This window comes from Phyllobates terribilis, unplaced genomic scaffold (assembly GCF_046119375.1).
Source record: "Phyllobates terribilis strain yellow unplaced genomic scaffold, ASM4611937v1 Scaffold_7__3_contigs__length_470593459, whole genome shotgun sequence".
Lineage (NCBI taxonomy): Eukaryota > Metazoa > Chordata > Amphibia > Anura > Dendrobatidae > Phyllobates > Phyllobates terribilis.
Window position 1 is genome coordinate 97,685,808 of NW_027362767.1, and position 21,580 is coordinate 97,707,387.

Sequence of the window (21,580 nt, forward strand, 5' to 3'; positions counted from 1 at the left end):
GTGTATGCAGGCTGCCAATCTATAGGGCACAGGATTGTTGTGGAATGAGCCTGTGACTGGTAGGATGGTGAAAGGATCTGTGGAGTGAGGAAGGATCTGAAGCATATAGCCTCTCCCCTTCCCTGCCTCCCAGCACTCCTGATTGCACGCCAGGCATTGCATTACCTCCTAGTCTCTGCCTCCCTCCATGTGTCTGTGTCGTGTAGGACTGGCTCTGGCTCCCTCTGCTTCCGGGTCCCGTCATTTTTTCATTCTCCCGCCGATCAGCTCAACAAAACTGAGTCTCTTGTATAAGCCAGCAGCAGCCAACCTGCCAGCAGTCACTCATCTGCCAGTGCCAGGCTGCAAAATCCCACCTCATCCACCCAGCTCAGCTCCTCACTCCCTGCACAAGGAAGCACTTTGCTCTTTTTTTTATTATTGCTTTTTTTTTTCTTCTTACCAAATTTTATAGTTATTTGCATTTTTTGGGATTTTTTTTTCCATCATCTGGATCTTTTACTTTTGTCATTGGGAAAAAAAATAAATAAAAGAGACAGAGATCTATAGGGAGCTGTCAGGAGGAGTTACGCAGAGAGAGAGAGAGAGAGAGAGAGAGGGAGAAGGGGCTGGAAGATCTGCTGCTCAAGTTGAATCTTCATCACTCTCATCATCATCATCATCTTCCTCCTCCTCTCCTGCCACCATCCCTCATTCAGCACCTTGACATGCTCTGCCTCTGATTGACATCTCAAGTGGCTGTGCGCCATGAGAATCCCCAGCCTGGGTACATGTGGCTCTGCTCAGGGCCGACACTAGAGCTCAGTTGGAAGATTTAACAATAAATTACAGGAAGAACATAAAACAAGAAACAAACATTAAGGAGCAATTTTCCTCTTCAAGCCTGGCATCTCTGTATTCAGCATGAGTGTATGATTGGCATCCTAGTGGAAGAAGCTTTCCTGGATAGCACCTACATTTTTTGGGGGTTATTTCACCTTTGCCCCTTTTTTTCCAATTTCCATCAGCCCAAGGACAAGGACAGCCTGAGATTCTGGCAGGAGGGCTAAGGAAACACTCACTATAGGGCGCACTGAGGAGTTTATTGATGGCGCAAAGGGTAGGTGGCAATGTCCTGAGAGCAGTGCTGGTGCATGGCATGGAGTGACCAGGGTGGGGGAAGCAGTTTAGGATTCAGTGTGTGTATATGGGTGTTAATATTAAAGAATGGATGTGAGTGATCAGGGCTTTGTGTGTTGTGTCTCCTCTGCACGCCTCACTCTCTGACACTCTCTTGCACTCTCTCTCCCTCTCTCACTGACACACACCTCTCTCCCTCTCTCTCTCCCTCTCTCTCTTTCTTTCTCTCTTTCAGTAGTCAGTCTCCTCATCTCCTACTGCCCTGCTTCCTCCTTCTCTCACATATTTACCCTTTTGTTTCCTTATCAATAATTATTCTTAGATTTTTTTTTCAGCCCCCTTTCTACTATTTTCTCTCCTTAGACATTGCACTTTCTTATTTTTATTTTTTTGGGGGGATTTGATATTTTTGGATGAGCAGTAAAGACTCCGCACACGCCTCAATGTTCCTGGTAACTCCTCTGTGCAACTCTACCAATTTATTTTTCCTATGGACTCTTTCAGAATTTTTCCTGTAAATTATTTAACATTTATTTTTTTATTCAATTTACTTTCATTCTTAGCTTTTATCTCTTTTTTTTTTTAGTTTATCTATAGAATATATATTTTTAGCTATATTTATTTATTCGGTGCGTTTTTTTAAACATTTATTTTATGTGTATTACCTGATCGTCTATTATTATTATTACTATTATTATATTTAGCAGGTTTATACATTTTCTTTTATTTTTTTTTATTTCATCGATCTTTCAGGCCTTTACTATATTTTATATTCTAATGTGTCTCCTCCACTTATTCTTTCTGCATCTGTTGTCTCACTCTTGTTTTTCTTGATACATTTCTGTCCTTTAATTTCCTCTTTTCTCTTCTTTCTCCCAGTACGATGAGTTACCGCACTATGCTATGGATGGAGTGGGGGTGCCAACTTCTATGTATGGTGACCCACATGCCCCTCGACCTATCCCACCGGTACACCATTTAAACCATGGACCACCTTTACATGCCAGCCAGCACTATGGAACTCATGCCCCTCATCCAAATGTTATGCCCACCAGCATGGGATCTGCTGTGAACGATGCTCTCAAAAGGGACAAAGATGCCATTTATGGGTAGGTACTTGATCAGACTGGCATGTTTATGTTTACAGAGTGGATGGATATCTGGAAATCGCAGGAATAACAGTTGTTAGATTATCATTACCCTCTGCACCCCTATACAAAGCATGCAGGCTGCTCCAGGATTTTACACCAACAATGAATTACATAGGAGATAAACATCTCGTAAAAGAAATCACGGGGGTGATAACACACATAGGAGGAACAGCAGGATTTTAAGGTTTGCAGTGTGGGAAGTGCAGGGATTCCTTGGCCTGACTGCTGAGTCTGCAGATACCCAGAGCCCTAAGTGTAACTTCATTAACACACGAGTCCTAACACCAAGCAATTAAGGATTAAAGCAGCAAATAAAGAACGGATTAAAAATCAAGCTTGTTGCTATAAACGGCAAAATACATCTCCCTGAGTAATTGTGGGTTATTCCTACATTTGCATCTCATCCATTTCCACAAGAATTTACACTTTACACCTTTGTTTTGCCAGTGAGTGAAGGTTTGTATCTTCTGCACTGTCACATTTTATGCCTTTCACCAATATTTGTAAATACAAGAATCATTTCCTGCACTTTGTACTGACGATCCATACAAACAATCGTCCTGTTGTTACATTATTATTCATGTTGTATTTATTTAACAGTTTGTATATTTAGCATTGGTTATCCCTGAACTGATGTTGTTTTCTTCGCTTGTATTGGGGGGTGCCCACAGACACCCCCTGTTCCCTCTTCTAGCTCTGGTCTTTGAGAAGTGTGAGCTAGCGACGTGTACCCCCCGGGAGCCCGGAGTCGCTGGAGGAGACGTCTGTTCCTCGGATTCGTTTAATGAAGACATCGCTGTATTTGCAAAACAGGTCATTAAGTATTATGTCCTGCACCCCAATAACTGCGAGCTGCACCCTGCAACTCCCAGGCCCTGACTGCTATATACCCTGCACTGGACACAACAGACATCTACACTACAATCACTGACATGTGCAATACTAATAACACCAGGGACATGTACACTACTGTGCAATATATATATATATATATATATATATATATATATATATATATATATATATATATATATATATATATATACATATATACATATATCTATAAAATGTATGTGTGTAACATATATATAGTATGTGTGTGATTGTGTGTAATGTAAAAATGTGTGTAATATATATAAATATATATCTGTATAATATATATATATGATAGTGTGATATATATATGTGTGTGTGTTTGTGATCGATATATATATACGTGTGTGTGTGATATATATACTGTATGCAAACCATAGATAATTGTGTGTGCATCTATGTGTGTAAAAGTGAGTAATTGTGTATTTATCCATGTATCCGTATGTATTTGAAAGTGATAATCATTTCATATGTTGTACCAATTAATATATAATTCATAGATTTATTTAGATTTAAATCTGTATACATATATGTATATACATATTATAATATAAAAGTGTATTTATAATATTATGCATATGTATGTGTGTAAAGATTAATATTTTTTATAGAGAATTCAAGTCATATAAATGTATGTGTCTGTATATATATATATATATATATATATATATATATATATATATATCTTTATATGCATGTATATATATATAAAAAGAAGAATACTTCCGAATGTAGAGAATTCAGGTTATATATATATGCATGTGTGAATGTGTGTTTATATTTAAAGATATATATATATATATATATATATATATATATATATATATATATATGAACATATTTATGTCTACAAATATATCCCCAAATATTTGCATTACTTTAAAGGACCCCCTATTTCCACTGCCCCGTACCCCAAGCAGTGACCAATGTCGTGTCGCCCACAGGTTCGTGCAGAGAAGCCACTTTTCTCCTCCAACCCTGAGCTGGACAATCTGGTGAGTTTGGGTTTCTGATCCCCAGAATTTGCAGCTTGGTGTGAAGTTATAAGCGGCGCGGGCGGGCGCGAGAAGCAGCTGCTGTCAGTGAGTGCAGGCAGTGGTGTCTGCAGCACACGCGTGACAGTGTCACTCTGTGGCACCTGTGGAGCCGCTTGGTTTTTGGGGATTGTTTTAATGTCATTGCATAGAAGGACAGTGATGAGAAATCTCAGGGAATCAGGGCAGGATTACACCTGATCAGAGTGACTCAACCGTGACCGAGGAACACACAAAATGCGGGATAATTAAGATTCCCACTGACAACTGGAGGGAGGAGGATCGGGCCTGCGCCGATATATGAACGATATCGGTGCAATTTCCTGTATTAAATATACACATAACTGCCAAAGTAACACAGTGCCTGATCATTCTAATGATTGCATCCGCCTGTATTACAGATGATCCAGGCGATCCAGGTCCTGAGGTTTCATCTCTTGGAATTAGAAAAGGTAAATGGATTAATCTATAAACTGAGAATATCTGCTCTAGTAATTAATAGGAGAATAGTGATAATATGTGATTATAATGTAGAATGCACCACATTAATATAGTCATGCACCTTTACATTTAGACTATACATATATATGTATAAACAGTATCTATATATTTATAGATATTGCATTGTATATATAGTGTATTGTAATTATATTGTATACATATATGATATATATTGTGAATGCTGTATATATTGTATGTAATGCACTCTCTAGCTTTTTTAGGGTTTGTGCTTCTTTCCTTGTCTTTGTACTTTTCTTCCTCTGCCCATCTCCGCCGTCGGCTTCAATTATGCGAGTTTCATGTGGAAATGTAATTGAGCGGAGCTAATTCTCAGCGCTGAAGCTCATTTGTGATGCGGTATCTGTGAGCGGAAAATGTCGCCTCTGAGTAGCCGGAGAAGCGCTGCCATCAGCCGGCTGAGGAGCGCACAAGCCCGAGGAGATGAAGATCGACTCGTTTTTTTGGATGTCCGACATGTTTCCTGAGATAAAATGTCCGGATTATGGAATTTATTTCGCACTGGACTTTATAATGATGAAAGCCTGAATTTGCCTTGGGCCCATGGTCAATAGGATGGGTGGGATGTCTTCTCCATGAGTTGCCTCCATTCCACCAAGTGCCACCATAGTCCACTACTGCACTCCACCTGCGCACACTACTGATTTCCCCACATTCATTTATTCCATCATTTTGTTCCTCTCTCCTGATCTCTTCTTCTAACCTCCTTTTTTCCATTTATCTCCTTCCCTTCTTCTTCTTCTACCATTCATATTTCCAGAAGTCTTTTCTACCCCCCCTTATTTCCATTCCTCTCCTTCCCTTCCCATGTCCCTTCTTTTTCTTCTTCTCCACTTCTACCGTTATTTCCAAAAGTCTCTACTAACCTCCTTATTGCCATTCCTCTCCTTCCCTTCTCAGATCCCTTCTTCTTCTCCACTTCTTCTACCCTTATCTCCAGAAGACTCTCCTAACCTTCTTATTTCCATTCCTCTCCTTATTTCCATTCCTCTCCTTATTTCCATTCCTCTCCTTTCCTTCTCAGATCCCTTCTTTTTCTCCACTTCTTCTACCCTTATCTCCAGAAGATTCTCCTAACCTCCTTATTTCCGTTCCTCTCCTTCCCTTCTCAGATCCCTTCTTCTTCTTCTCGACTTCTTCTACCCTTCTTATTTCCAGAAGTCTCTTCTAACCATCTTATTTCAATTCATCTCCTTCCCTTCTCAAGTCCCTTCTTCTTTTCTTCTCCCTCAGCCTTTTCCTTCTATCCTCTCCCCCTCTCTACTTGTTGCTGCTGGGGTCTCCAGAGAATAATATCTGCTGCTGCAATTTCTTTATTGTTTCCTTGCCTGCAACTATTACAGTCTTAATGATAGTCTTGGAGGACACCGGCTTGTTACTCTTTACTCCACCATAACACACATGGCCTCTCCCCCTCCCCAGGTCCATGAATTGTGTGATAATTTCTGCCATCGATACATCAGCTGTTTGAAAGGAAAAATGCCCATAGATTTAGTGATTGATGAGAGGGATGGAAGCTCCAAGTCTGATCATGAAGAACTATCTGGATCCTCCACAAACCTCGCAGACCATGTGAGTCCACTCTCTATTATTATTATATACGTTATTATTGGAAATGTGCATTTTTTATTCATATATCTTGGCATTAAATGAGCCCCTTGCTATAGGGCTTTGCAGTTGTCATTGCATTGAATGTGTATTAAAAGTTCCTTTTTATGGCAATGTATGTAGAACATGTTCTCTATGACTAGTTGACCTCTGGATGTCACATACATGAGCCTGTTGGTTACCCATGGCCATGATTATTGGATAGACTTGAGTAGTATTGTGTAGGCTTGTATCATGTGATGCTGAAGATGTATATTTTATTTCTATATTTTTTTTATGTGAGGTTTTCTTTTTTATTGGGCACAAGTTACAAGCCAACTAGACGCCTGGAGCCCCATCTTGTATAGGCTCGTAACCTTTAATGAACCAATAATTGACTTTCTATTAAGGAGAGCTGGAGAGAGTTATTAACAGCAGTATTACAGGTTGGGGCATTGATTTCTAACACTTTTAATAATTCGCCACATTAGAATGAGGCTTTTTTTTTATATTTTATTGAAGGCCTGATACAAGTAGGCTGGTGTGCTAATGGACATGTGAGGTTATCGTGTTGCCATGGCTGTTGCAGTTTATTATTGTTGTCTGGGGTGTTATTACGCTTGCAGTCTTGTCATGTGATCACCCACTGTTTAATCCTACTCATTTGTGCTGACTATATTTAGAGAGTTCACTGATTTATAGCCTAGAAATAAATGCGCAGCTATTTTAAACACACTAAACCAAAGTCTAGGCCTTATATTAACTTTTGCATGGACGGCCATGGTGACCTGCAAATTCTGAGCAGCTATATGGGACCCCTTGTATGGTGCACGCTATGGCGGGCTTGTGTTTTTTTTTTTATGGCAAGTATACAATGTGAACTCTGGAGTTCCAGGGCATGTTCATTCTGTGCAAGTCTTCCATGTCTAGTTGCCAAACCTTTGAGGATTTAGGAAGGGATGAACAATAGACAGGATCTGTATATATATTCTGCTGTACATGTATACATCCCCCACTCCTGTGTAAAGTCCAGCTTCCTTTCCCAGTGCAGCCTAAGAGCTGGTGTCCATCTTAGTGGATTACACACCCGGCCTGTTTAGGGTCTAACAGATGGCAACAGCTAAAGCCAATTTACTCTGCTCCCTGGTAATAAGGGACCTTTTATAGTCCATATTAGCTGCAGGATTTAGGTGACCAGGTCATTCCCAAATGTAACTTTTCCTTTAAATTTTCAGTATAAACAATGGATGGACCAGACATACAGTAAAACAAATGTATCAACGTTTAATAAATGTTTTAGAACCCAGGAAATAATAACTGTTTACACTTCTTTTTTTTTAAATCTCTCAACGTTTCGCTTTTTTAACATCATTCCCAAATGCACGAACAATATCGTTTTGCTTCCAATCCCAAATTATAAAAGGCTAAATTACATTTTAAGCATCCTAGTATAATCTAGAGCTAGATACTTGAAAATGCTGATATTTAAAAAAAAAGAAAAACACTTTGTGATTCTTTTTTAGTTTTTCTTGTAAGTTTTAGAAAATCATTCCGTTCTGGATTAAGGGAAATATTAGTCTTAAAGATAATACTTTACATACAAAGAATATATGTTAATGTTATATTTTATTATTTTTATAAAAAATAATCTATTGTTCTTTTAAAGAAATTTAAGCCACGTTAAAAAAAAGTTGTCTGAAAAGCGAAGCTACGTTTTGGGATCACATAAAGTTATTGATTGAATAGACAACCCAAAAAGACTTGTGGGGGTTAGATTTTGTATCATATATTCTAAAAAAAAAAGGAAAATGATAATGTCTAAAGCCCTATAGAATAAATGATGTGAGCAAAATAAATAAATAGATAGAAAGATAAATAAAAGAATTGTTATTAAATATTATTACCATCAAGTCGGACCTGTCCATTTCATGGTTAAATATGAGCCCATCGGTTTTATTCGTGTGAGCGTTGACTTCCCCAGTGTCTATGTCTTGATTAATCGCCATACTGCAGCTTCCACCTAATATATTTATGTGATTAGTAAAGCTTGTCTTTTCTGATGTAACCAGAAACAGACCATACTGAGTTTGGTAAAAAAAAAAAAAAAAAATCTTCACACCACATAAGACCCGACACTTGAGACGTGTGGTTGACACAGGCGACTAAGACGTACAGGTTCTTTTAAAAAAACATATATAAATGTATAAACGTTAATGTGACTTAAAAAAAACTAGAAAACATTTGAAAAATTGCTGCATGTTCCTCTGCTTGCCTTTTTAACAATACCCCACAATTGCAGTGATGCCTCCAAGTATAATTGTCACTCATGCTAACACCTAAGTAGTTGTTATTGGACCCAAATACCAATTGTAGACGCTCGTTCACACAGGTACTCTCAATCATTGGTGAACACTCCTCACTAATGCCAGTCATATACTCAACTCTTAGGCTCTTCAGGCCTATTTTATCCACTGTCTTGAGTTTTCATTGAAGCTTTAATTGTCATTTAAAACAACGTAAGGGGGGTAACTTACACCTCTTCACTAACTATCAAATATTTAGGAAAGGGATTACCATGCAAAATTGATTGCTGTAATAACCGATGCCTACGATGCGTAAAGCTTCTCGTTCTTGCGTAGAATAAATTTTTCATTTTTTATATATTTTTGTAAGTGTTGCATGAGTTCATTGCTTCATTTGAGTTTTTTTTAATATTTTTGTAAGTGTTGCATGAGTTCATTGCTTCATTTGAGTTTTTTTTTATATTTTTGTAAGTGTTGCATGAGTTCAATGCTTCATTTGAGTTTTTTTTAATATTTTTGTAAGTGTTGCATGAGTTCAATGCTACATTTGAGTTTTTTTTATATTTTTGTAAGTGTTGCATGAGTTCAATGCTACATTTGAGTTTTTTTTTATATTTTTGTAAGTGTTGCATGAGTTCAATGCTTCATTTGAGTTTTTTTATATATATTTTTGTAAGTGTTGCATGAGTTCAATGCTTCATTTGAGTTTTTTTATATATATTTTTGTAAGTGTTGCATGAGTTCAATGCTTCATTTGAGGTTTTTTATATATTTTTGTAAGTGTTGCATGAGTTCAATGCTTCATTTGAGGTTTTTTTATATATTTTTGTAAGTGTTGCATGAGTTCAATGCTACATTTGAGGGTTTTTTTTATATATTTTTGTAAGTGTTGCATGAGTTCAATGCTTCATTTGAGTTTTTTTTTTATATATATATTTTTGTAAGTGTTGCATGAGTTCAATGCTTCATTTGAGGTTTTTTTATATATTTTTGTAAGTGTTGCATGAGTTCAATGCTACATTTGAGTTTTTTTTTATATATATATTTTTGTAAGTGTTGCATGAGTTCAATGCTTCATTTGAGGTTTTTTTATATATTTTTGTAAGTGTTGCATGAGTTCAATGCTACATTTGAGGTTTTTTTTATATATATATTTTTGTAAGTGTTGCATGAGTTCAATGCTACATTTGAGTTTTTTTTTATATATATATTTTTGTAAGTGTTGCATGAGTTTAATGCTTCATTTGAGTTTTTTATATATATTTTTGTAAGTGTTGCATGAGTTCAATGCTTCATTTGAGTTTTTTTTTTTATATATTTTTGTAAGTGTTGCATGAGTTTAATGCTTCTTTTGAGGTTTTTTTTTCTCATATTCCCATTTTCTTTCATTTTGAAGCTTCTCCCTTTGAATTCTACACACCAGGCACTTTCTTCTTTCTGGTTGGAGTCACAATGAGTTGAGATGCAGAGTATTTATCTAATCCGCATACCTTGCAGTGTTATGCTTCATACGCTTTCATGCAAACGCCTTGTTTCTCACAGATGACACAGTCGTGGGTAAACATGGCTTCGGTTTACTACAAGTCCTACTAGGCTTTACTCTGGCATAGGCTGCTGAGACTTGTAGTTCCACAACAGACAGCGAGCTACAGGTTGTAAAGAAAAAAGTATTTTATGATGTGGTCTGTCATACATGGCATTCATCATCCTCCTGATAGGTGTTTATACAGTTTGTGTCAGGTTTGCCCTAGGTGCGGCGGTCAGTAAAGGTGCATTTGCTCTGGAGAACAATTCAATAATTGATTGACATTTTGAAACTTTTTGAATTGCATTTTGGGTGGCGGAAAAACATAGTTGACTGACAGCATAAAAAAAAAAAGACCAACCAGTCAGACATTATAATATTTCTTTTTATTTATTCTTAGGTTAGATATATGTTTATCCTAAAACTGATTTTTCAACCACATCTGCTGGAAGTTTGTGCCATGCATCCACTACTCTTCGTGAACTGCTGTTTTCTGACATTGAATTTCCAATGGTTTAAGTTTGATGCACATTTTTTGGCGTTTTCCTAAATGTGTAGGATGTATGTCTTTGAGGGACAATTGTGGCCCCTATTACTGATCACTGTAAAATAGCTTTGCTCTGAGGATGATGAGGATATGTGTTCCTTCCTTCTTAAAGGTAAACTGAGGTCATTAAGACCTGATCATTGGTATAGGTAATAGGGGGGCGCCCATTTCTCCAAATCATTAGGAAAATAGCATTAGGTAGGAAAACAAGGCTCACAGCCTGCACACTTAGGCCCACGTCTACAGGATCTCAGGCCGGTTGGTTTGGCCGCCATGGACAATGTAGTAGTGTTAATATGATACTGAATTATTATTGGGCTCAGCGTCTTCAGTAATGATATTGCATTTACTATCAGTTAGTGATCCTTTCATATATAAACTGCATTCTGGTGTTGCCTAAATTTTGCTTCTACAATCCAAAAGTAATATAAATTAATATATGTATATATATATGTATGTCTATAGATATATATCTATATATATATATATAGGTGTATCTATCTATCTATCTATCTATCTATATATATATATATATTTATATATATGTATTTATTATATGTATATATTATACATGGGTGATTAAAATTATTTCTATGTCTGTCAGCTACATGTGTATAAAAACCCATTGCGTAAGTGTTATATATCCTATGATAAAAAAACAACCTTCAAAATAACTTTTAACATCTTTAATAGTAAATATTTCAGGTTTTTTTAAATTTAAATATTTGACCATTTTTGTATATAAAGTTCATTTCTGCCCTTTTCCCAACCACTAAAAGGTAATCAGTTTTTCACATACGATTCCTGTTCGTTTTTTTCACTGATACCTGCTATAGTCTATGGAGCTGTTCACACCTCCGTGTATTTTTGCTCAGCACCAGAACGAGGAGACATGTCCAATTTTGATCTGAGTCATGGATGAAACGCACCAATGCGAGTCTATGGGTCCGTGACTCAGTGTAGAACCCAGCACCTCCCCTCCCAGTTCCCATGTTGTAATGGCACCTGCACATCTCCGCACACTTGGGGCCCCCATTAGGCTGAGACTGTAGTTCCTTTGGGCTCCATGCCCCTCTTACCTCCTCCCTGTATGGACATTGTCTCTGTGTGTTTTTTACTGTCAGACAAGTTTATCCAGGTGCAGAATGGTGGCCATAAAAATGCTCATAGTTTACAGTCCAAAAAACCCTCAAAGTTTACATTATGGTTTAAAAAGAACAAGAACACATTATTAAGCCCCATTAATCTAATATTACGCCGTGTTCTTTTTTCTCTCAAGTATAACCTCCTGAAACTTCTCTAATAATATAAATAGGACTTTTTTTCCCCCACCTTTGGCATCAATAGACTGTAATATAAGTTGGGATTCTGGTGTTATATTGGCACCTGTAAAAATATTGGATGGGGGGTGGTGGGGGTTGTAAAAATGTCTTCTGGGCATCAAATTAATTTTTTTTTGTCCAGGAAGAGAGCATAGATTTGTCTCAGTGCAGTGTGGTATACTGGTTTGCAAATCGTCCAGAAATTCCAGGACAGTCCATAAAAATTGGCCATTTTTTTTGCCCTATTTTTACATTTTTTTTAAGGTGTCCATGATTTTTTTGAAGCCGAGAAAACTTATTTTGAGCATAATTATTATCATTTTACAGTGAATGCAGCTGATGTCTTCATATCAGAATTATGGGCTGCAGACATGGATCACTTATATTCATAGTGATTTACTATGGTTTTCCAATGTGTCCATACAAAATATTGTCTGTCTGTGAGTTTTGGATAAAATAAAAAGTGAAGTTGGCAACCCTGGCGGTATAGGCATTATATATATAAATATATATATATGAATATATACACATATATATAGAATATGTCGTACATGATTCCACCTGTTCCCATATATCAAAGTATCTTGGTTGAAATGATCATATCAACATAAAATTGGTATCAGACTTGGCACAAGCGCCCGCCCCAGCCCTCCTCCACATATCATCCCCCGCGCTATGATTGAGGCATAATATGGCCCCAGCCCGTCTGTGTATATATGGTGAGGCTCATTGATAATTATTACCTTGCGGTGACCTTTTTGGAGGTGTATGGTGTAATCTTTATATTGAGCGTTACATTGTGCTTGCTTTTCAAGTAAGACCGATCATAATAAATTTATAACAAGAGGCCATTTATTAAACCCTATTAAGGTAATACTTCATTACAGTAGATATAAAATATATTAACCACTCATAACAGTGATATATTAGGGCCGGAAGGACTTGCAAGAGTGATCCAAGTATAAGGGCTTCCCTTCTCCATGTTACAGACACTGTACACATAGAAGTTGTAGGTATCATTATTTTACAGAACTTTAGAAAGTTTTCCTCCAGACGGCCACAGTTTATTTACTCGCACTATGTGAGTTTTCTCGCAGTTTATTGTTGATTGTGGTTTAGATACCAATTCATTTATTTGTATTGCACTATACGGAGTTGTGAATTAGATTTTATCCACATTGTTCTGCTTTATATATCAGAAGCGATAAATGTAACGATCATGGCATGCTAGAAAAATGGCGCAATTATGCCGTAAAATATAATGTATAGGCTCTAAATTAATGAATGCATTGGGATCCTATTTTTTTTGTGACTTTTCTTTTAAAGTTTGTATTTGCAATATTGCGACATACATTACATCTAAGTATGCTGTACACGTGCAAGACGATTCATAATGTGCAGGGCTTCCGCCAGACCGAGTCATGGAATGTTTATGATGGGAACAGTTTTTTGTTATTATTTTTTATGACGACTTTAACTCATCCCATATATATATATATATATATATATATATATATATATATATATATATATATATATATATATATATATATATATATATATATACACACATATTAGTTGGCCTAATTATATTATTATTAATATTATTATATATTATTTTTATGATAGATAAATATTACTATTTATATGTATATATATATTTATATATATATTTTTTCTGTTTTTTTATATATCGTAAATTTATCTGTTTTTGGGCTATATTTATTGTAAAAGAGTTCTAGAGAAAGTACTACATTCCACTGCGATTTTAGCAGGTAGCGCATCGTGCAATTTTAGTACAACTTAACACAAACTCCTGGAGGAGGAGAACTAGTGAATAACATGTTTGTACTCCATAAGTTTTGTTGAACCAAGTACAGATGCAAACAGATAAAAAGTAATTTTGCCAACTTTCTATTAACTACTAGAATAAGCATCATACTCACTATCGAAAAAACATATAAAAACAATAAAAAAATGACATTGGACATCCGATTTTCACATATGAGTGCTATCCCTGCTCTTCACAGATAGCACTCGTACCTGTGATAGTCTATGTCCGATTTTTTTCTCGGACCGAGTGGAGCCGTCCTATTTTTAACCGAGGGTCGGATCAAAATCAGCAGTGCAAGTTAATGTGTGAGTGAAAAAAACAGACTGCACTCAGATGACATCAGAGTGCAGTCCGATTCTCATGGACTGTCAGAATGGAGGTGGAGAAATTTGTTTAAAAAAATTTCTCCACGTACTAGGAAATCGGATCACACTCTGATCAGAGTCTAATCAAAATAATTGGTCCGATTTTCTCGTATGCAGAAAAAATTGGACGTCTGAGTGAGGCCTAAGACACACAGTAAACTGCTTGGTCATTGAATGAACATGGCAGAAAACAAAAGAGGCTGTGACCTGGTGTTATATGTATCCTACACCATCTGTCAATCAGTTCTGCCTTGATTTGGGGACTTTAAGGCTATGTTCAGACAGAGGTGTTTTTTTTTTTAATTAAACCACTTTAGGAAACTCTTTTTTTTTAAAGTAAGTTTTACAAAAGTTTTTGTTTCCCCAAACTTTTTTTAAGCACTTTTGAAGAGTTTTTTTAAAACTTTTTTTTTTATCCCTGAAATGTTTCTGCGGCCTTTTGACTAGATTTGTCAAATGTGGAGCAGAGTCCATTCCATCTGCCTTAAAAAAAAAAAGTGATAGACACTTTTTTTCTCACCAGGCGTTTTTCAAAACCCAAAGAGATAAAGAAACACTAAAAAAAACCTAAACAGTCAAGTGGATTAACATTGAGATGAGTAGGAGGAGTCTTTTCTAGCATTCTTGAATTGATTTTCAAGTTGTTTATGGAACAGATCTTCTCCAAAAAAAATTCTTCAAAAACTTTTTTTCCTGAACATAGCCTAATATTGATGACCTCTCCTAATGATAAGTCTTCAATATCAGATCAGAGGTGGAATCGAGTCAGATCTTTGGAAAGGTCATCAATACTAAAGTTCCGGAAGACCCCTTTAAAGTAGATATAAGTTAGTATGATCCACAGACGATCACATGCATAATATCGAGTGTCCGTCCTGCCCATACTAACCTATAAGTCCATCGTTTAATTTCACATTAAATTAAAAATAAATGATTAATATTTTTTGGGACTTATGCCTTGTAGGTCTTTATTTAATAAAATAATATCTTTCATGTTACCTCCATTAATTCAGCAGTGATAATATTCTACGACGTCCTAGTACACATTCACTTTCTATTTTTCTTCTAAAGGCCAGTTTGGTTATTGAAAACATAAAAAAAGAGATTGAGGTCTCCCTCCCTTTCCTGTTTCTTCTTTGCAGTCATCCCTTATCTCATTGTACCTCCCCAGCAGCGCTCCCTCTGTGGTTCCCCTCCCTGATGTCTCATCTGCAGGAATGTCTCAAGTGCAAAGGTCTCATGCTAAGAAATAATTTAGATATTATGTCATTATTTGGTAATTGATTCCTACACTTATTGATAAATATAGCTCAAGTTAAGGCCTCATTCAGACGTCAGTGATTTTTCTTGTACGCACAAAACGCTCTAAGTTTTATCAACGTTTTGAATCGGATTTTCAGCAGAGTTTGGTCAATGACAGTTTTTATTATCAGAGTTTCAGCAGAGTTTGGTCAGTGCTAGTTTTTATCAGCAGAGTTTGGTCAGTGCTAGTTTTTATCATCAGAGTTTCAGCACAGTTTGGTCAGTGTCAGTTTTTATCATCAGAGTTTGGTCAGTGTCAGTTTTTATCATCAGAGTTTCAGCAGAGTTTGGTCAGTGTCAGTTTTTATCATCAGAGTTTGGTCAGTGTCAGTTTTTATTATCAGAGTTTCAGCAGAGTTTGGTCAGTGTCAGTTTTTATCATCAGAGTTTCAGCAGAGTTTGGTCAGTGTCAGTTTTTATCATCAGAGTTTGGTCAGTGTCAGTTTTTATTATCAGAGTTTCAGCAGAGTTTGGTCAGTGTCAGTTTTTATCATCAGAGTTTGGTCAGTGTCAGTTTTTATCATCAGAGTTTCAGCACAGTTTGGTCAGTGTCAGTTTTTATCATCAGAGTTTCAGCACAGTTTGGTCAGTGCTAATTTTTATCATCCGAGTTTCAGCACAGTTTGGTCAGTGTCAGTTTTTATCATCAGAGTTTCAGCACAGTTTGGTCAGTGTCAGTTTTTATCATCAGAGTTTGGTCAGTGTCAGTTTTTATCATCAGAGTTTCAGCACAGTTTGGTCAGTGTCAGTTTTTATCAGCAGAGTTTCAGCACAGTTTGGTCAGTGTTAGATTTTATCAGCAGAGTTTCAGCAGTTTTTCTCATATGAAAAAAAACAACAGCAAAAAAACGATGGAAGTTTCCCCAGCTTTTCCTATCAGGAAGTCAGTGAAAAATGGACAGCACAAGGATGGCATCAGAGTGCTGTCCAATTTTTTTCACTGACCTATACACTTGTATTGGCGAGTTTGATCCATGATTTGGATAAAAGTCAGACATGTTGCCATCATTTTGTGGGGACTGATAGACATTTCTATCCATGACAAATTGATGTCTGAAAGAGCCCTAACTATTAGTTATCTACAACTTAGGCTTCATTCACACATCAGTTTTTTTCACTTATGATAAAAATGGACCGAGTTTCAACAGTGATTTTCAGCCGAGTTTCATCAGAGTTTGTCATCAACTTTTCTCATATGTGAAAAAAAAGTTTCACATACAAGAAAAATGGACAAAGTTTTATCAGTGATAGTTTAATCCGAGTGTCATCAGAGTTTTGTCCGAGTGTCATCAGAGTTTTGTCCGCGAGTCATCAGTCTTTCTTGTACGTGAAAAAAATAAAAAGTTTCTCCACTTTTTCCTATCTAACAGTCTGTGAACATCGGACCGTGCTCGGACGGTATCCGATTTATTCACTGACCTATAGATTTGCATTAGCCAGCTTGATCCGTTACTTGGATCAAAATCGGACATCTGCATGATTTGTGTGGACAAAACTATACGTATATGTCAACAGCCACATACATTATAAAAGTTCCAATTTCTATCCGTAAAAAATTGATGTCTGAATGAGCCCTAACTGGTAGATATCCACAACCTAGGCCTCATTCACATGTCAGTTATTTTAACTTATGAGAAAAACAGACCTGGTTTCATCAGTGATTTTCAGCCACGTTTCATCAGTTTGTCATCAGTTTTTCTCATATGTGAAAAAAAAGTTTCTCCATGTTCTCCTATGTGATAGTCTGGGAAAATCGGACTGCACTCGGATCGCATCCATTTGCTGTCTGATTTCTTCACAGACCCATAGACTTGCATTACTGATTTTGATCCGATCAATATCGGACATGTGTCCACGATTTTGCAAGGGCCACTCAGGCGGAGGAAAAAATAAGACGTGCACAGCCCCATAGATTATCACAGGTAAAGGCTCTATCTGTGAAAACCACAGATAGCACTCGTACGATAAAAAATTGACGTCTGAATGAGCCTTATTTGGTAGTTGTCCACAACTTCTAGAGCTCCAGGCGTTGAGAAATCCCAGCTTGGTTCATCGGTGGCCATAGGGGCCTGGATCTGCACCACTACCACATCCGGGCTCTGCAGCACAAAGTGTGTATGTTCTGCACAAAGTGTGTATGTTCCGCATATGTTCATGCAGATTTGTCGGGGACATTTTTGTGACTGTCTCATTCATCTGAATGAAGCTTTCAGAAATCCATGCACATCCTGCAGATCGTCTCCATTCAGTCACAGAAATATTTGGATATGGAAAAAAATGGAAACATACTGTGATATGTAAGACTGATCTGTAAGTTCTCAGCATATGAACACTTAGCATGTTGGGGGTTGTAGTTTTCCAATAGGACTGGTGACATGTAGGATAGCGGTTCAGTACTACTGCTTTTCCATGAGCAGTCACATCGGCCATGCTTCCAGAGGCTGTGGTTTGGGCAGTAATTTATTAGCACAATCCAGGACCTGTTGGAGATTTGTTTTCGGGAGGAATGTAAATAATTCCAGGTTGTGTTCATACGCTCCGCACTTGCGCGCCGGCCTGTATACAGTCAGCCCTTAGTAGGTCGTTGCATGAGCGCAGAATTGGACTTGCCAGGAATTCCTGGGTGTTCGCTTCAGGCTGACGGTGGTAACGTGTCCACATGCTGGTGGTGTTATCCAGGGGCTGTGACTTCGGAGGTCTTTCATCTATGTGTCCTGAGAACCTTATTAAGTGACTGTGGTGTGGACGAGATTTCCAGCAATTATATCATTAAGTATGTGTTGCCATATTACCTGATTTTAGAAGCATAAACTCAGAGTGCCGTTGACCAGTGACTACCTGTCGGAACAATCATTACAATTCTGAGGATTCCGAGCGATCCTATAGATAATCGCCCATATAAACCATCAGCAAGAAATAAGACATATATGAAATCCGGTATCCGGTAATGGGGTATTCCCACATAGATGGTTATAGGATGTCTACAGAATATGCCATAAATGTCTGACAGGTTTATGGGACTTGCACCTATGTGGAGAGTGTGGCACATCGCGTTCACCTAGATCTAGAGCTCCCCAGATTTTTAAGAAACGAAGATTGTGGTTAGTATGTAAGCATCAATCCTCTACTATCTCATTAAAGGGAAACGGTCACCAGGTTTTTGCCACCTAATCTAAAAGCAGCATAATGTAGAGACAGAGACCCTGATTCCAGCGATGTGTCACTTACTGGGCTGCTTGCTGTAGTTTTGATAAAATCACTGTTTTATTGGCAGGATATTATCACTAGAGGACTAGTAACCCTGCTGATGTGTAGTCCACCCCTGTCCCCACCACTGATTAGCTGCTTACTGTGCATAATCAGAAAGCTGTCAGTCAGTGGTGTGGGCGGGGTTATACAGCTCAGCATTCAGAGAACTGATAGATCTGCAGCAGATAAAACTGGGATTTTATCAAAACTACAGCAAGAAGCTCAGTAAGTGATAAATCGCTGAAATCAGGGTCTCTGCCCCTACATCATGCTGCTCTTAGATTACATTGCAAAAACCTGGGGACAGATTCCCTTTAACTGACCAATAAATTGTTTCATTCATGTACCCAGGCTTGGACTGGCCTACAGGGGAACAGGTGAATCCCCCATTGGGCCCCACCCTCCTATATGAGCAGTAGTTGGCACAGTACACCTGATTCAAAGGCAGCATCTCATCATTCATGTTATAATCTACCCGGCGCGTTATTATATAGAAGAGGAGGTCACTTTGTGAATGAGGGTAATGTAACACTTGCATGTAGCTGAACAGTGGATCTCCAAAGTCAGTGTTGGTTCCTTGGCACTCCAGTCCGACACTGAATGTACCCCATGTACTTTGTACTTTTTCCGCCCTCAAAATGTCCTCCATATTTGTAAGGGCACGAGCAGAGGACAGTATTATCAGTCTGAGTGCGACCCGACAAAACATAAGATGCTATAAGGACTGGGCACATGTCTGATATTTTCCTCAGACAGAGTCTTTCCAAGGAAAGAATCGCTGCATGCCGAAATATGATCCAATATTTGAGTTGCACTTGGCAATGCAAGTCACTGAGTGCGTCGAAAACATTGGACTGCACTTGGATGACATCGGAGTGAAGTGCGATTTCCATGTACTGACACAATGGAGAAGACGGAGACATTTTTTTCTCCATCTTCTCATCCGAGAGAATCGGGTCACACTGTGATCACACTCGGATGAAACGCTGAATCTACGGACGTCTGCACCTGCCCTAATAACACATTACTTACTGTATATGTTTACTCTGTACTGTACTAAGGAACCATACGTTGTTTCGAAAAATAAAAAAGAGGTGAGAAAGAGAGTCCAACATGTGCGCAGCCACCTCTCCATCCATTCTTCACCTAGGTGCGGTGACCAGCATCGCCTCGCCAGGCGGGTATGGGATCTTCCAATAGGTGTGGGGCCCACATCTGTCAGACATTAATGACATAACATCTGCACTGGATTTCTAGGTGCCAGATTATTAGAATACAGTATGTATGCAGGAAAATTATTAGGAAAAGAAAGCTAGAAATATTGTCATGTAAGAAAAGAAACTTATCAGATCAGACTGATAATGATGGATGGATGGATAGACAGATATATAGACAGATAGATGATAGATAGATAGATAGATAGATAGATAGATAATAGATAGATAGAGCGATAGATAGATAGATAGACGGAAAATGTTTAAGAAAAGACAGCTAGAAAGATAGTATGTAAGAAAAGAAATTAAAGAGATCAGACTGATAATGATGGATGGATGAATAGATAGATAATAATAATCTTTATTTTTATATAGCGCCAACATATTCCGCAGCACTTTACATACATTATCATCGCTGTCCCCATTGGGGCTCACAATCTAAATTTCCTATCAGTATGTCTTTGGAGTATATAGATATATAATAGATATAAGATAGATAGATAGATGATAGAGAAATAGCTAGCTTGATAGATAGATAGATAATAGATAGATGATAGAGAAATAGATAGATGGATAGATAGATAGATGATAGATAGATGAATAGCGCACCAGATCCGCATACTCCAGCTGACAGATGCTGAATCCCATGAGTATCAGCTGGAAGGATCCTCTCCCCATACACGATAACCATTACTCTCACATGATTAATAGGAATCATACTGGGTGCAGGAGATGAGAACTGTGCAGCAGAGATGGTAATTGTGCTCTGTGCATCTGATGTCAATTACTCAGTAAATATGAGGAATAGGAACATTGGACGGTTTGTTCGCTCACAATGTATCGCACTGGAACGTCATGAAAAAAAAGCCGCAATTGTCTGTATCTGGCACCATTGTTCTGAATTTGTACCACTGCAGTTTACTTGTGTGTACTCAAAACTAACAGAGGCGTATGAAGAATACTGATCTATATAACGTGTAACTGAGTATATCAACTCTCTGTTATCAGCCGTTGAGTACAGGAGCTGCTGATATCATCCACACGTACATACATTATTAGGGGCATGTAGCATAGGACATTGGCAGAGCCATAGTCTCCGGCACAGCAATGGCTCCAGCCAGTCATACTAGGATCATAGACTTTAAAACATGTCCTGGGCTGTGTTCACACCGGCATCTTGGTCCCAGTACTCCTGTACCCATAGTATATATTTTACGTAGACGTTATGGGGCAAACATCCAATGCTAAGAACCCAATAAGGCGGCTCCTACATCAGTATAAAGAAATCATTTCTTTATATACAGTAGTAGGGCTGGGTATGTTCATGTCCAATCTTGGCATAAAGATTAATTCAAGGGTTATTTCTCACAAGTCTACAGAAAAAAAGTCCAATTTATTAAGTCTAGGGCCAGCGTACTCTTTTAAAGACTTAAGTATATTTTACATTTATTCAATGAAAATATTTACAATTTGTTATAGTATATATTTTTTCTTTTTTATCGGTTTTACAAAAAAAATCTTATATATTTTCTGCTGTTTGATTCTTTTTTGAGTTTAATAAAAACAAAACAGCAAAAAAAAAAAAATCATTGTGCGGCTTTCATGCCCTGCTGTAGGTTTAGCAATATCCAATGAT

The 21,580-nt window shown here is 37.5% G+C and overlaps 1 protein-coding gene across 11 annotated transcripts in view; it reads left to right on the forward strand.

The window, feature by feature from the left end:
* Positions 1 to 205: 205 nt before the first annotated feature.
* Positions 206 to 21,580, forward strand: part of MEIS2 (Meis homeobox 2) — a 158,507-nt gene continuing 137,132 nt past the window's right edge. The window contains exons 1-6 of one of the 11 annotated variants that reach the window (XM_073639023.1): positions 206 to 1,099; positions 1,999 to 2,228; positions 2,942 to 3,083; positions 4,088 to 4,138; positions 4,579 to 4,629; positions 6,119 to 6,268. In XM_073639023.1, the coding sequence (XP_073495124.1) occupies positions 1,088 to 1,099; positions 1,999 to 2,228; positions 2,942 to 3,083; positions 4,088 to 4,138; positions 4,579 to 4,629; positions 6,119 to 6,268 (636 nt within the window). In that variant the 5' untranslated portion in view covers positions 206 to 1,087. Of the gene's footprint in view, positions 1,100 to 1,243; positions 1,634 to 1,998; positions 2,229 to 2,941; positions 3,084 to 4,087; positions 4,139 to 4,578; positions 4,630 to 6,118; positions 6,269 to 21,580 lie in introns of those variants that run through there. The other 10 variants (XM_073639027.1, XM_073639029.1, XM_073639024.1 and 7 more) reach the window with 10 other exon arrangements.